Raw genomic sequence first — 15,801 nt, forward strand, 5'->3', positions numbered from 1 at the left:
TATATGTGGTACAATATTTACTTTTATTTTCTTCTCAATTTGTCTCTTTGTTAGAACAGTTACCTCCGCTGATGAACTTTTAATAGTGTAAGGTTTATTAGATCCAAATGTATAGACAATTAAATCAACTTCATTGTTCTTTTTGATTTCAAGGTCTTTTGCCAATTTGTTTGAGATATATGACCTCATACTCCACAATCCATAAGTAATCTACATGTCAGGTGTTTGTTGTGCTGGCTTGCTATCTGTGTTACTGCAGTCTGTAAAAAATTGCACACACGGTTACATACATTAACTGATGTTTTTTCTATCATAGGAACAGGTTCTATATCTATTTTACCTTTCATAGTTTTCTGCGGGCACAAAGCTCTATTGTGTAATTTATTACAGTGATGACACTTCCTTTTACTGAAGCATTTAGAGGCTCTATGGCCATTCTTGAAACATAAGAAGCACCTTTGTTGCAGTCTACTTATCCTTTCTTTGATTGTTTTATATTCATTACAATCATCATTGTAATGTCCCGCTTTGCCACAGAAAATGCATGAAATTTTTGGACGTTTAGACTTAAATGTGTTAGTTCTGTCAAACAGCCTCTTGCGTTTTGCTGGTCTTTCTCTTGTAACTTTAAGTAGGGTTGATGTAGATCCTGACGTTGAAGCAGCTGTCGAAATAGATCCAGACGTTGAAGCAGCTGTTGATGTAGATCCGGACGTTGATGTTTGTAGCGTTTGTGGTGTTTGTATATTTATTCTTTCCATGGCCGTTATGACCTTATCTAGTGCTTTCTTTATGCTGTCTGTACTTTCTTCTTCCGAAATTAAAATTTTAACCTGATACAATACCGTTTCTGGAAACTTATCTAATATAATCCCTCGCAAATAGCTTGCTTCGGTGTTTTCTCCGTATGCAGATAATACCCGTAGGTGAGTATCTATGTTATTTAATATTTTTCGGCACTCAATAGTAGATTGGGCTCGTTCCAGATTTAATAAGGCTTTGTTGTGAGCATCTATTACGTTATTTTTCTTCCCAAACCTATTTTTAAGAATTAAAGTTGCGACCTCATAATTCTGGTTAGTCGTCTCCAAGCCTTCAATTGCTTGGAGTGCCGGACCCTCTAAAGAACCTACTAAATATGATAACTTCTCCACGTCCGCTATATTTTTATTCTCTACATTGGCCACGAATCTGTCCCAAAACGAGTTCCATTTCAAAATGTCGCCATTGAATTTGATCAAGTCTAATTTGGGTAGTTTAGTTTTATTTTGGGTGTTGTTCTCTTCGGAATAAATTTTGAGCACTATTTCCATCTTCGTTATAGCGTCCTCTGCTTGAATTTGTAGTTCGTCACATTCTTGATAAAATTCTTTCTGTGGGTTCGTCACGTGATTTATGTATTTGTCCAATTGGATTTGAAATTGAGTTAATTTACTCTTTAGATCGATCTTATTTACAACTAATTCTTGTTGTTGTACTCCTACTCCTGTTTCGACTTTGTTCAGTAAATCTACCGTTATTTTTACAGTTTCTTTCAGTCTTTCTACGCGGGAGCGCAACGCTGTAGAAAGAATTTCTTCCATCTTGCTACCTGTAATTTCCACTACGCTATACTTTTTGCGATATCGTAAATCATAAGAGTATTTTAAGAAACGCCGAAACATAACAAAGTCACGCAAAATTATGATTGCAATAATTATGATTCTACTCGAAAACAAATGGCGGATTTGTTTGTTTGCAAGCAATTACAATGGCGTACGCCGGTAAGGCTTAGTTGATTCTTTCATTGATTCGAACGGCATCTCTTACTACTTAATTTCTATTGATATAATTATCAAACTTTTACCTCAACAGTCGTATCCTCTTCAGCATTCACTTTCTTTTAAATTAATAACTTATAAAAACACAAATCTCACGCCATTATGCACTTGCTAAATATTTTCCAAACACGACAAGACAAGACAAACTTTTTATTCTTTTTCGCAACAACTTCAATACGCACAGTGGCATCTAGGTTTTTTTGGCCACAGACGGAATTGTCATCGGACCAAAACCAACTTATTAAATAATTAACGTAGACGCAAAACATAATAATAATAAAACAAAAACACGCTAATAAAACCACAATATTGTTTAAATTCTTTATTAAGTATACACAGTATTCATAAAAAAATGTTAACTTATAAAAATCTTCGTTCAAATGAACAATCGAATAAAATCGAATCCCGAACGTAACAACTTAAAACATATCGCTGTCTCACTCTGACTACAGCGACGGCTATATTGTCGTCTCTCAACTTCTTAATCATGTTGAGTACATAAATCGAATGAATCGATGACGCACATAAATCGAATGAATCGATGACGCACATAAATCAATTAAATCGATAAAGACCGGAATAAATTTAAATGCGAAATAAATAAATAGAGGTTGAATGTTTATTTCAGGTATAAACAGTAAATTACTTTTAATGCCATAATATAATAACCATGCCAATATTCGGCTTCAGTAGTTGCACTGTTCATGCAACAAAATTCTGGACTCTAATTCCATATGCAATGGTTACCAATCTCATGCTCTCACAATACTCTACAGAGAGACTACCCAACCGAAAAAAAAATGTATTTATATACATTTCTGCTTGTCAATAAATATTTAATCATTAGAGCCTGTTCAGAAATAGAAGAGCTGCGGAATGCATTGGGCCCCATACACTCCACAACTCCTCCACCCCGCACAGACTTCAGTTCTTTTCTTTCATCTGCTTGTGATGGATTTCAATTCTTTAGCAACTCCACCAAATTATGTCGCGGAGCTAATAGATTTAATATCAAATGTAATATTCATATACATATTTATAGCGACATAAGAACACACAATAATTATAGTATGATAGTAACCCGAGAAAGCAAGCTTGCCTATTAATTATTATCTTATTAGTCTCTACTACAACCATTGCATCATTTCTCTCTCTCTTACTGATAACCAGATACACACTCTGGTGACGGAGGACATGTACTCTCTCAGTCCTCCTCGGGTAACCTCTCTTGGTCTTGCCTGACACTCTGCCTCGGCCTGGCAAGACCCATACATACTATGAGCATGGTGGCGGGAACCTCTTGTTCCCTGACGGGCCTCCAACCATCCCCAAATAGCTCGCCTCTTCCTCCATAGACACACCATGCTCCTCTATAGGTTACCCTCTCTTACTCTCAGTCATGGCTTCGGGCCTTACGCTAAGCTTGACGCCAGCTGCCTGACAGCCCTATACATGATGCCTCTGGCCAGATACTTTAGGCCAGGAACTAAACTGTACATAAGTCTTATGAAAGCTTGCCATCTCAACATTACCGTCACACCAGCGATAATGACTATTAAAGGGGAAACTCACCAAGAGTAGCTGGCTCTGTACACTGCTCATACCATAAGCAGTCTGCACCTGTTTCCATCAGGTCTCCTTGCCTCTCCTATAGGTATTACCTTTTCTTTTCCTCACTTATTCTTCTCGCGCCGCCGTTACGACTCGATATTCAACTATTTCTTTTTCAGCTCAGTGTTACCAGGATGTAAAAAGCGAATGACAGTTACCTGTATTATTGGTCCGTATCGCGCATCATCGCGACAAGAGTCATTGACAAATATATTTTTTTATTATGGTGGATGATTATGCAATAAAACTTTGATTTTATGAAAAGACGCATTGTATTATTACTTTTCACACACATTTATACCGTGAATCGACACAATAACTAATTTTCAGTTTTATTGTAAAGGAAAGCAAACTAGCTTGAGCGGCCATTTTTGCAAGAGCGAAAAGCACAGATAAAATATCTTTGTCATAGATCTAGGCCGAGCTGTTTGAGGTTTCAAATTAAACTATTTCCACTATGAATGGCAAATTACTCATAAATCTTATAATGATACATATAACGCTCAAACAAAGCAAATATTCATTATAAAACTTAATCGCGTGTAATTAAGTTTTAAGCATTTTAAGTCCCGTTTTATGATTAATTATGTATAAAATTCGTGATAATTTAAATCAGAGTTGGGAGCAATGTTGCTGTAGAAAAATGTTTTTATTTTTATTACTCGCAACTTTTTCTCGGGGGCCAACGCACACATAGAAGCTTCAGGCGCACACATGCGCAATTATTTGGGGACATAACTTTCTTAGGAAGTGAACAGGCCTTGGCTTGAGCACTGTATATTTGATAATTTGATAATTTGTCTTCGATTTCGATCACAGTATTACTTAGATTTTATCCGCAGTAACTCGTTTGATCCACCTAATAATTTTTGTCTCATTCTCACTACCACTAAATAAATTGTAACCGTCTGTAGAGCCCATTTTAGAATTGCCTGAAAAAAAAGTGACGGAACGATTCCTCTCTACGGACGCCGACAGCCCGACTCGATACGCTGTCCAGTGCAATAGATCAATTAATAAATAAAAGTATTCATTTAATCCAGGTAAATATTCCTCATTCTATCACAAAAATAAGTATCTAATAAATCTACAAGCATTCCGATGGCCTCAAGTCTGAAATACGTTGTATAACTATTACTTGGCGATCACTACTTTACCCCACTTTTACATACTTTTCAGTGAAATGATGGGAGACCGTAATTTTGTGGAAGATGTAGACTTTGGGAACGACAACGGGTTCGCAATGAACAAACCAATGCGACCGATAAGGCCACCTAAACGTGGTATGCCCAAGTAAGTATACTGTGTTTAATTTTGAGACCTAGTTTCATAAGAATCTGTAAAATTTGTCATTTAAATCTACTAAAAACAGTTACTTCACACCTTCACAAATACTTTTTCCAGCAATGACCGCTACAATAATGCTTATGGCAGCTACCGTGGTGGCTATGGGCCTGGAGGCGGCTTTGGGTATGGACCAAGGGGCCCACCTATGGGCGGGCCTATGGGTCCACCACCCATGGGCCCGCCTATGGGTCCGATGGGCCTTCGTGGGCCGCGCGGCCCGCCGCCTCCCATGGTGATGTTTGGACGGGGTTTTGGACCAGGGGGGCCACCGATGCCCCGTAATGTTGCTCCAGAGACTCAAGCATTCAGATACCTTATACGTGAGTACACTATAACTCATACTTTTTGTATGTAAACTAAGTGCTTCATAATGCGGGGTCTGTGTAGTCTGTAATTTTTGACCTTTTAGAAAAAAACTGGGCAAGTGCGAGTCGGACTCGCGCACGAAGGGTTCCGTACCATAACGCAAAAAAAAAACCGGAAAAAGATGCAAAAAGAAAACGGTCACCCATCCAAGTACTGACCACGCCCGACGTCCCCGTGGGAGCCCCACTTAAATCTTTATTTTATTCTGTTTTTAGTATTTGTTGTTATAGCGGCAACAGAAATACATCATCCGTGAAAATTTCAACTGTCTAGCTATCACGGTTTGTGAGATACAGCCTGGTGACAGACAGACGGACGGACTGACGGACTGACGGACGGACGGACGGACAGATGGACGGACGGACGGACGGACAGACAGACGGACGGACGGACGGATGGACAGCGAAGTCTTAGTAATAGGGTCCCGTTTTACCCTTTGGGTACGGAACCCTAAAAAGCAGGGAACACTGTTTATTGCAAATAAAAAAAATAGTATGTCAAAGGTGCTAAGACCAGTCTTGTTCAAACTACAGGTTGTGGTGTTGCCCAGGAGAGCATAAAAGGTCTCCCCAAGAGGCTGCTAAAGCTCATGGAGGCTCACCACTGCGGCGTTTGCGGGTTAGACTTCGACTCCTTTACTATGTGTAAGTCTATGGTCATCCTTTTGGAAATCTGCCTATTTAATATTTTAAGAGGCACTACAGATATATCTGATTGCAAAAACGCATCTTAACCAGATCAAACCAGATATTGGCCACTATAAATTGAGAATATAATATATGTCTATGGTTCTAAACTTTTAAAATAATATATAATGACAATCCCATGATGAATTACCTGAATTGAATTGTCTGAATGCCTGATTCTTTTTTAACTTAAAACTACTATAAATCTTTGAAAAAAAAAATTATTATTCTTTGAACTATGATCTAGACTTCTAGAGCTTTAGTTAGTTTGGGAAATTGACAGCATTGTGCTTATTTTGTGTGAAATACAGGTAGCGCAACCCTAACCAGCCCAAAATTTATTGTGCCAATTATAGATTTGTATAGAAAAAGGGAATTAAAATGATTTTCTTTTGCAGCGCGTATGCACTACACTTCGCGCAATCACCAAAAGAATCAAAAGAAATGGCTGACGCAAAATGCTGAGAAACCAACTCCCGGGAAACAGGTAACTTGACCGTTGGTGGTCTGAAAGGAATTTCGTAAGACAACATCCAGCCTTTATGAGGCAGAGGGAATATGTTTCACACCTGATTATGAACTTTATTTCAAAGTGATAGGGCTCAATTTTGCATAATTTCTGACACCCTTATTATCCCTTATAACTTACAAAGGGTTAAGAGACAGGAAAAATTTATTATAGAGATGTATTACAGAGATCAGTAGTTATCAAACCGATGATTTAATGAAGTAAATTATAGTTTGACATATCACCAGACAGAGTAGATTAATAAAATTTCTCTCAATTAAATTATTTTGTGTATAACAAGAAATCCCAACTAAAATGAATATAGTTTTAGAGTAATAATATATATTTATGGTCCAGGATTATGATACATTTCATTTATATGTTAACTTGAGACAATGGCTCATCAGACGCTTATAAAACGTAGTTATTCGTTAAAATAAATTATTAATAAAGTCAAGTTAATCCAAAAAGTCTCATTTGCTGAATATTTTTCTAAATTAGTTATAAATTTCAATGTTTAACATCTCTGTCCTATTTCTTATACCCCACTAACCTCTTTAAGGCCGCAAACTGGACGCATGCGGCCGCAGAGCGGCGAGCGCCAAATCAAAGGTCATTCGTACGTTTGGTCGAGCGCAATGTATGGCCACAGAATAAATAATAGTACTAGGTAAAGAAGACTCACTCTCTAACAAAACGCGTCTGTTACGATCAGCACAGATATGGCCGCTAGGTGGCCACGCGCGGCTTATGGCAAACCCCAAAATTGCGGTCGAACGGATGTACTTTTAGCTACCTGTAGCAAAGCGACGAAATCGCAGAGTGAGCCACGCCTGGTAGGGCCTTGATCTGCCGGTCGCCGCGCCGCGCGCCGATTCGTCCAGTCCGCGTCCTCAAACTGAAGATGTTAGCAGGGTTTTAGACATAGGGCAGTTTAATTAAACCTTTTCATGTACAATTATTTTTCTAGATACCGCTAAAGTCGCGCGAGTTGTACTGTGAGCTGTGCGACGTTACGATAACGTCCACGGCTCACGCCGATTCGCACTATTCAGGAAAAGCGCATCGAGCGTAAGATATCCACTGTTTTCCATTTTTCGTGTTGATTGTTTGTTTGTTTCTTACTCTGCTGTGTTCACACAGTGAACCACAGCTAGTATAGTATGTATGTAATAAGTGCTAGTGTACTTTGAGAGCTTAAGAATGATTTAATATTGTATAAAATTAGATCTAGTAGAAGTTATTTGTCTACACTATATTATATTTTAATTGAATATAATATATCATCAAATTGTTAACTAATTTTATTTTTGAATCGACAACTAAAGATGATCGTTATATAGGTACAGCCATGGCCTTAAACAAATATACATTTTTTTACCTTAGGAAGCAAAAACTACCCAAGGTAAAAATGTGTATATAATGTATACGGTCGAGAATGTCCCATAATTTATTTAAATTTAAAGTATATTGACTGCCTCTGTAACATTCTCCAACATAAAAAAAAAATATTGTTGCAGTGCTTACAAATATATATCATCTTTCTTTAAGCTCCAAGTTCTTAGTTAAATGTTGGACCACGCCATTCAATTCGAGTAGTCGATGCGACCGTGTTGTATGTCGAGTCCCGCATTTTCTACCGGAAATGTACACTAGCACTCACCATTTCTGTACGAATATTTACATCAATAGAAATCGCCAAAGATGAAAAATTGTTGACAAGTGAAACAATGATCGTTGTTACTCAATGGTACGTACGATCTAATTGGCATTTACACATGTATATAAATACATTCGATTGCTTCGTAATTATTATATTACAAAGCTATTTAGTAAAAAAAGGCGCTAAATTAAAATTGTACTTTTCATATTTCTAATTCGTTTACATATTTGGTTCTTTTTATTGACGCTAAATTTAAGATCCTCAGTGACCAGTACATATAGGAATAATAACTAATAAGTTCCGCCTATTATGTATAAACATGACTGTGTCACTCGGGATCCGTACAGACTTGGATGTAAGCACCAAACAAATAATCACATCAATGTTATTATAAATTTTGTTTCATGAAATGTATCAATCTAACAGTGAAGGCTATAAACATATATACATTCTTCTACCTTATTTCAATGAAGTAAGGTGCAAAATTGTATACATGTGTATAACCTTCACCTTTAGACTGAATGTGAACAGTCAAAGCTATAAACATATATACATTTTTTCACCTTATACCTGGGTGGCATAAGGTGCAAAATTGTATACATGTTTATGACCTTGTCTGTAATATTTGAACAGTAAAGATCATAAACAACTATATATTTTTTGCCTTATTTCATCAAATAAGGTATAAAATTATATACATGTTTATGACCTCGTCTGTTAAACTTGACTTGAAACAGTCACATTTATACACATACATACATTTTTTTACCTTATTCCTCTATGTGGCATAAAGTGCAAAATCGTATACATGTTTATGATTGTGACTGTTTTTTCTTATTGATGTTAGAATAGTCACTACTTTAAGAATGTTCTTCCGTGATATAATACTTGACACTCGTGAATGTGATAATATAGTTTGGCAAGCCATTTCCGTCAGTAGAAGAAGGCGGCAAATTTATAAAATGTAGGCGCGAAGGGTTGTCCTGTCATAGAGAATTTGAATTTCGCTCCATTTTCTACTGACAGAATGGTTTTCCAGAGTATTTTTGATACAGCAAATATCTTTAAGGGCCCGAGAGGCAAACCATGGTCATGGCTGAATCGGTCTCAAATATAAATATCATATTAGGACACAGTTGCAAACCAGGAAATTATAATTATTTCGCATAGGGAGTGATTATGTAATCGCTGTATACCTACCTTTATCTGTCTTGTACAGATTCCATGATATCTGCGGTATTTTATATTATGTTCACAACTTCATAATTAATGGTGCACGAGTGGGAGCATGTTTTTACATAAATATTATACAATCAAATAAATAAATAAATAAATGAAGGAAAGAGGAAGATGGTTTATTTAAATAGTACCTAAATAGCAAAGAGGGTGTGGTAATTAACATTTCAAATCTGTTTGATCTGGGTGGTTATTAAAATTTGGCAAAACAAAACATGGCAACACATAAGTTGTAAATTTTATTGGAGTCATATTGGTGTATAGTTTATAAGAACCAATTTAGGTACAAATACTGGCTCATTGTGGCTTTCACGGTGTTCGTATTTGTGTGTGTATTTAACTATCTCTAACAGTCTCAGATTATTTCTCACCACAGACAAAAAATCCTCCAGACTGAGCATAGTCGCGCTACCCCCTCTGCCGCGCATACGGTAATTTTACTCCATGTTCGAGTCGAAAGTGTCTTTGTGTGACGTCCGTGTCTTTGAACGGACCAATCACGGCACGGGACTTCGCTCACCTCGTCCCGCGCACCCCCGCATTTTTGGCATCATCGGTTGCATGAAATAATTGCTCTAAACTCGGTCTAGAGGATTCCTAGTCTATGTTCCTCACTTCCTCCTTATTCTTATTTTATTACTCCTCCTCCTTATTCTTATTACGACCACCTCCATAATTCTTATTTAAAACTTGTATAGTTGTTATGTTGCCCAGCAGCGAGACACCAAAGTAGTCTAAATAAAAAAAAAATGTTGTTATGATAGATTTTGGGTGCGTGGACCCCAAGAACGGAGCGTCAATAATAAGTGAACATTTTCCGCGCCGTGGGTTTTCAATTTCATTTATTGTCTAGGACGCGTCGAAGCACGGAGCAGTGATACTGCCTACGTGCTGTCTCTTTTTTATGATTATAATAATTTGTTTTATATAATAATGGATATTTCAGGATTGTGGAAGGACGGAAGAAGCCGAAAAACCCGTATCTACTCCAAAAAGGAATGGAGGGTCGCACGTATGTATTTACAAAGCCTATTTATGTTATAACTGTTTGACTCTTACGCGTGTCGAAGTATCTCTCTTATCATGCGGCATAAGGGCGGATCAACTATTTCTTGTTGTTATTCTGTCCCATCAGCCAAGGGACCAAAGTTTGTTAGAAGAAATGATGATTCTCGTTCTACTAACATGCTCAGCAGATGTACCATTATGGAAAGAGCTTAGAACACTCATTAAGAACGCGTGTATGTAAAATGCTAATACTAAAAGACCCAGGCTTCGGTGACCAGGGAGAACGTAACCATGGATTAGAGTGACAAGAAAAGTTGATTCACCAATAAATAAAATGTGGCACGACACCTTCGAGCGGTGTGTTCGGATTTAACAAAATTAGCCAAGTGCGAGTTTGAGTCGTGCCCCAAGGGTTGCGTGTCGTTACACCATTTTTATTGAAACTTTTATTTTTATTTTATTTTAACTGACCGAATAGCCGTTTATTATTGTGAAATATATTTTTCTTTGTTATCACACCAAGTTTTGAGGTTTGTATGTTAAACCGTTACATTTAGAGATAAAAAAAAATCTCTTATGAGCCCTTATTATATGCTGTAGCAGCAATACAAACAATAAACGGTGTGTTATAAATTAAATAGCGAAACTAAGATTACTTAGTCCCGAAAGGATACTATGTATATCCTTGAATCTTGTTAAAACCACCGTATGCGATTGCACATTCAAATGGGTTTGCTTGTTCCAGTGAGCAGTTGATTAACCGCGAGAAGCAACATTTGCCGGCGACCACCGTGCCGAAGGTCACCGTGGGTGAGGGCGACATCAAGCCTCCGCAGGCCGACCTCTACTGCGACATCTGCAAGGTATAATCACTCTTCTGGCTTAGACAGTAAAGCTGCTATTAGGATATACTTGTCTCTAGTCAACTGATTAACCGCGAGAAGCAACATTTGCCGGCGACCACCGTGCCGAAGGTAACCATGGGTGAGGGCGACATCAAGCCTCCCCAGGCCGACCTCTACTGCGACATCTGCAAGGTATAATCACTCTTCTGGCTTAGACAGTAAAGCTGCTATTAGGATATACTTGTCTCTAGTCAACTGATTAACCGCGAGAAGCAACATTTGCCGGCGACCACCGTGCCGAAGGTCACCGTGGGTGAGGGCGACATCAAGGCTCCGCAGGCCGACCTCTACTGCGACATCTGCAAGGTATAATCACTCTTCTGGCTTAGACAGTAAAGCTGCTATTAGGATATACTTGTCTCTAGTCAACTGATTAACCGCGAGAAGCAACATTTGCCGGCGACCACCGTGCCGAAGGTAACCATGGGTGAGGGCGACATCAAGCCTCCCCAGGCCGACCTCTACTGCGACATCTGCAAGGTATAATCACTCTTCTGGCTTAGACAGGAAAGCTGATATTAGAATAGACTCGTCTCTAGTCAACTGATTAACCGCGAGAAGCAACGTTTGCCGGCGACCACCGTGCCGAAGGTAACCATGGGTGAGGGCGACATCAAGCCTCCGCAGGCCGACCTCTACTGCGACATCTGCAAGGTATAATTACTCTTCTGGCTTAGACAGTAAAGCTGCTATTAGAATGTACTTGTCTCTGTAGTCAACTGATTAACCGCGAGAAGCAACATTTGCCGGCGACCACCGTGCCGAAGGTGACCGTGGGTGAGGGCGACATCAAGCCTCCGCAGGCCGACCTCTACTGCGACATCTGCAAGGTATAATTACTCTTCTGGCTTAGACAGTAAAGCTGCTATTAGAATGTACTTGTCTCTGTAGTCAACTGATTAACCGCGAGAAGCAACATTTGCCGGCGACCACCGTGCCGAAGGTCACCGTGGGTGAGGGCGACATCAAGCCTCCGCAGGCCGACCTCTACTGCGACATCTGCAAGGTATAATCACTCTTCTGGCTTAGACAGTAAAGCTGCTATTAGAATGTACTTGTCTCTATAGTCAACTGATTAACCGCGAGAAGCAACATTTGCCGGCGACCACCGTGCCGAAGGTCACCGTGGGTGAGGGCGACATCAAGCCTCCGCAGGCCGACCTCTACTGCGACATCTGCAAGGTATAATCACCCTTCTGGCTTAGATACTAAAGCTGCTATTAGAATAGACTTGTCTCGCTAGTCTACTGATTAACCGCGAGAAGGAACAGTTGTCGGTGACCACCGTGCCGAAGGTCACCGTGGGTGAGGGCGAAAACATAAGAAAAGAACTCAAAATTTGCATTTGGTTACTTTGTCTCACATGTGAATAAAATGCAACTTTGCTATCAGTTTTTGAAGTGCAAAGTAAGCCTTACCGAGCTGGTGTGGTGAAAAAGTAAATTGTACAAAACGATCCACAGTAAACAAAACAACTTGAATAAAAGTAAACACCTTTATTTTGTTTACAGACCTCCATGACGTGCTCGGAGCAGATGACGATGCACCTCAACGGCAAGAAGCATCTGTCTAAGGAGAAGCAGCACATCATCCGCGTCATGAATGAACGTAAGTTGTTTACATGTTCACATTTTGCTTAATGAGAGAGTGAGACGCAATGCACATTTGATCAAATATTGGACAGCTGGGACACCAACTAAGTACACGAATACGATCGCGTTGAAACCAAAATAAAATCATGTTCATCTCAGCAGCTCGAACGAGGTTTTGCTTTGATGCTTAGAAACAGTAAGCAAAATGCGATTTTGTGTGTGTTTAGCATAGACTTGGAATCCTCTAGACCGAGTTTAGAGCAATTATTTCATGCAACCGATGATGCCAAAAATGCGGGGGTGCGCGGGACGAGGTGAGCGAGGTCCCGTGCCGTGATTGGTCCGTTCAAAGACACGGACGTCACACAAAGACACTTTCGACTCGAACATGGAGTAAAATAACCGCATGCGTGGTAGAGGGGGTAGCGCGACTATGCTCAGTCTGGAGGATGTTTTGTCTGTGGTGTTTGGTTATAAAGGGGTAGAGTGTAGTGGGTGTTGGGTGAACGGGTGTGTGTAGGTTTTTCATTACCTCCTACTGCTGAGGTGAAAAGTTGTATTGTACCAGTAAATAGATCCGTATAGATTTTGTATTACATCAATTACATGATCTACTAATTTTTCAGAGTCCCAGAACAACGTCAACATTGCGGTTAAAGAAGAACCACAGACTGCAGGTAAATAACAAACTGTATCATAATTCATAACTTGTCTATTTTTATCTATATTCTTTATTTTTTTAATAGCTATTGACGGATAAAAATAGGTTTAGAACCCAAGGCTCTATAAACTGCACAACTTCATATGATTTTACAATCCCCTGCTTTGCCGTTCTAGCAAATATAGATATTGCAACGCCACTATAGTGGTGGTGGTAGTGGCATGTAGAGTCAGACCAAAAAAAGAAGCGGATTTGATAGCCCACGCAGTGCAAGTGTCATTTATACGTCTTAATTTCATAGAAGTTTGACATTTAAAATAAAACTTTCACTGCGCGGGCTATCAAATCCGCTGCAGACTATTCTTGGTCTGACTCTTAACAAATTTTACGAGCTTTAATTTAAATAATATTTTGCCCTGTTAGTACGTTTGTTATTTTGTTAGTGTGAGTCAATTCTTGGAAGCTTAATTTGACCCACTTGCCGATTTCCTGCGTGAAATTTTGCATAGGTACATGTGTAAATCGGATGACAATACAATATTATGATGACGGATGGAGCTGATGTGATGATGGAGACAGGAGATGGCCATGAGAGCTCTAATAATACAACGCAAACTAATTGTGTTTGGGGTTGTTAGAATTGTCTCGATGAATATTAGTTGCCTGTGGAAAGAAAAGTACAGTCAGCGATAAAAGCTTGTACCAAAAATGAAATTTTGCCTATAATTTTTTTTAATTTGTAGATGAGCAGACTGCCGGCAATGGCAATGACGATGGAGGCGATTGGGGAAACGGATCTGGTACCTGGGAAGACTAAGGGCTTTAATATTATACTATAGAGGACTTATTCCATACACATTTTAATTTTAAAAACATGACGAATTAACTGTAAGTTAGGGTGATATTCCACCTGTCCAATTTCTTTGTCCTATGTGTATTTGCGTCTCACATTTTGCTTTGTGAGAGAGGGAGACGCACACATTTGACCAAGAAATTGGACAGGTGGAATACCAACCTTAGATCAATTCAACAAGTTAGGGCTTGTGCACAAATCACGTGAGGTTCGATAGGGGGAGGGAGGTCACGAAAAAATCACGATAGATCACGTTGGGGGAGGGGGGTATAAGGAAACCTCACGTGTATTTTTCTACAGTGAACGAACCTCAGAAATAAAAACCTATCACATGAGTAGATACTTTTTCTCGGTTTCGTTAAACATAAATCATCACTCTGAACTTTAGAATAGCGAGTCTATTTAACGAAAATAGAAAAATAAACAAGATTCTCTATATACAATACTGATTATCTAGATCGAATGAAAAAATTGCAAAAAATACATGTGAGATTGTGTGGGGGGAGGGGGGCAGCCAAAAACCTCACCAAATATCACCAAGGGCAAGGGGGGGTCAAAAAGTAACCGAAAACCTCGCGTGATTTGTGCACAACCCCTTAATCCTTATCCTCCTAAGACCCACCATATAATTATTATTTTTTAATTTGAACCTTATTCTGTAAGTAAATTAGAACGAATTTCGTTTGTTTTCAAAACCAATGAAACAAAAGAAATGCTACTTTATTTGATTCATGAAAGGTTCAAATTAGGTTGTACGAATATGTACATTGTAATGTACATTTAGTCTCGGGAGGATAAGGGCCACCCCACATCTAGCGTCCCCCGAGCGTCGGCGTCTGGTCAGCGCTATGGAAAATGACGTCGCTGCGCAGTTGCGTCGAGCAGCTGCCGTAGAATTGTAGACGCCGACGCTCGAAAGATGCCAGATATGGGGTGGCCCTAAGATGCTTATGTTGTTACCCTTTGATTATGCAGTATCTCACTAATTAGAAATCAGCAGTTGTCGTCTTTAATCGTCTCAATTTATTGTAGTTTCTAGATTTAATTCATTGGCAACACTTGAACATATTTATTTTTATAATAGTTCTACTATTCATTTTAAAACTGAATAGCATTTTATTTTTTAACTTTAGAATGGAGTATTGTGCAACTTCATTTAAATGTAATATAATAAATCATTCTACGAATCAATTGGGGTTTTATTTGAAATACCCTATTCTTATTTACTAGGTGGCGCTACTAGCGCGTGAGGTCTAGTGATTTTGATTAGAGATTTGGCAATACAAGAACGTTGTATGTTGTTTATTGACTTCCGTGGAATTATATTGGGTCTCAGTTGAATCTAGACTGTTTTATTATCTCTAGGAACCCTAGGACTAATTAGCCATTACGATGCCCACAAATAGACAATAATCTGATGATCCAGGCCATTCTGCGACATCAGAAGGTCAAAAGAAGGGTCTTGTAGTGCAATAAGGACCCTTTTATCGGAAAATCCAACAGAAATTCTCGTGTAAAGCCCTATCCACACTCGTGCGCGAATCG

General features: G+C 38.9%; 2 protein-coding genes across 2 annotated transcripts; one reads left to right on the forward strand and one right to left on the reverse strand.

Annotated features, from left to right (window-relative positions):
* Positions 1 to 192: 192 nt before the first annotated feature.
* Positions 193 to 1,840, reverse strand: LOC134664965 (uncharacterized). The gene is made up of 2 exons (XM_063521696.1): positions 341 to 1,840; positions 193 to 260 (listed from the first exon to the last, which is right to left on the reverse strand). The coding sequence occupies exons 1-2, from the start codon at positions 1,662 to 1,664 to the stop codon at positions 211 to 213; spliced, it is 1,374 nt and encodes a 457-aa protein (XP_063377766.1). The 5' UTR covers positions 1,665 to 1,840; the 3' UTR covers positions 193 to 210.
* Positions 1,841 to 4,362: 2,522 nt separating this feature from the next.
* LOC134664966 (zinc finger matrin-type protein 3-like) lies at positions 4,363 to 15,447 on the forward strand. The gene is made up of 11 exons (XM_063521697.1): positions 4,363 to 4,474; positions 4,611 to 4,724; positions 4,836 to 5,098; positions 5,678 to 5,788; positions 6,229 to 6,317; positions 7,309 to 7,409; positions 10,184 to 10,249; positions 10,991 to 11,108; positions 12,662 to 12,758; positions 13,369 to 13,419; positions 14,147 to 15,447. Exons 2-11 carry the CDS (start codon positions 4,615 to 4,617, stop codon positions 14,218 to 14,220), a joined length of 1,080 nt encoding a protein of 359 aa, XP_063377767.1. The 5' UTR covers positions 4,363 to 4,474; positions 4,611 to 4,614; the 3' UTR covers positions 14,221 to 15,447.
* Positions 15,448 to 15,801: the final 354 nt, after the last annotated feature.

Source organism: Cydia fagiglandana, chromosome 6, assembly GCF_963556715.1.
Source record: "Cydia fagiglandana chromosome 6, ilCydFagi1.1, whole genome shotgun sequence".
Classification (NCBI taxonomy): domain Eukaryota; kingdom Metazoa; phylum Arthropoda; class Insecta; order Lepidoptera; family Tortricidae; genus Cydia; species Cydia fagiglandana.

Bases quoted from the DNA above. Each gene is read 5' to 3' on its own strand.
- LOC134664965 (XM_063521696.1), bottom strand. From the start codon at position 1,664: ATGTTTCGGCGTTTCTTAAAATACTCTTATGATTTACGATATCGCAAA. The intron at 261-340 runs GTAAAATAGATA...AATTTTTTACAG, and splicing joins CCCGCAGAAAACTATGAAAG to ACTGCAGTAACACAGATAGC.
- LOC134664966 (XM_063521697.1), top strand. From the start codon at position 4,615: ATGATGGGAGACCGTAATTTTGTGGAAGATGTAGACTTTGGGAACGAC. The intron at 11,109-12,661 runs GTATAATCACTC...TTTTGTTTACAG, and splicing joins TCTACTGCGACATCTGCAAG to ACCTCCATGACGTGCTCGGA. The intron at 13,420-14,146 runs GTAAATAACAAA...TTTAATTTGTAG, and splicing joins AGAAGAACCACAGACTGCAG to ATGAGCAGACTGCCGGCAAT.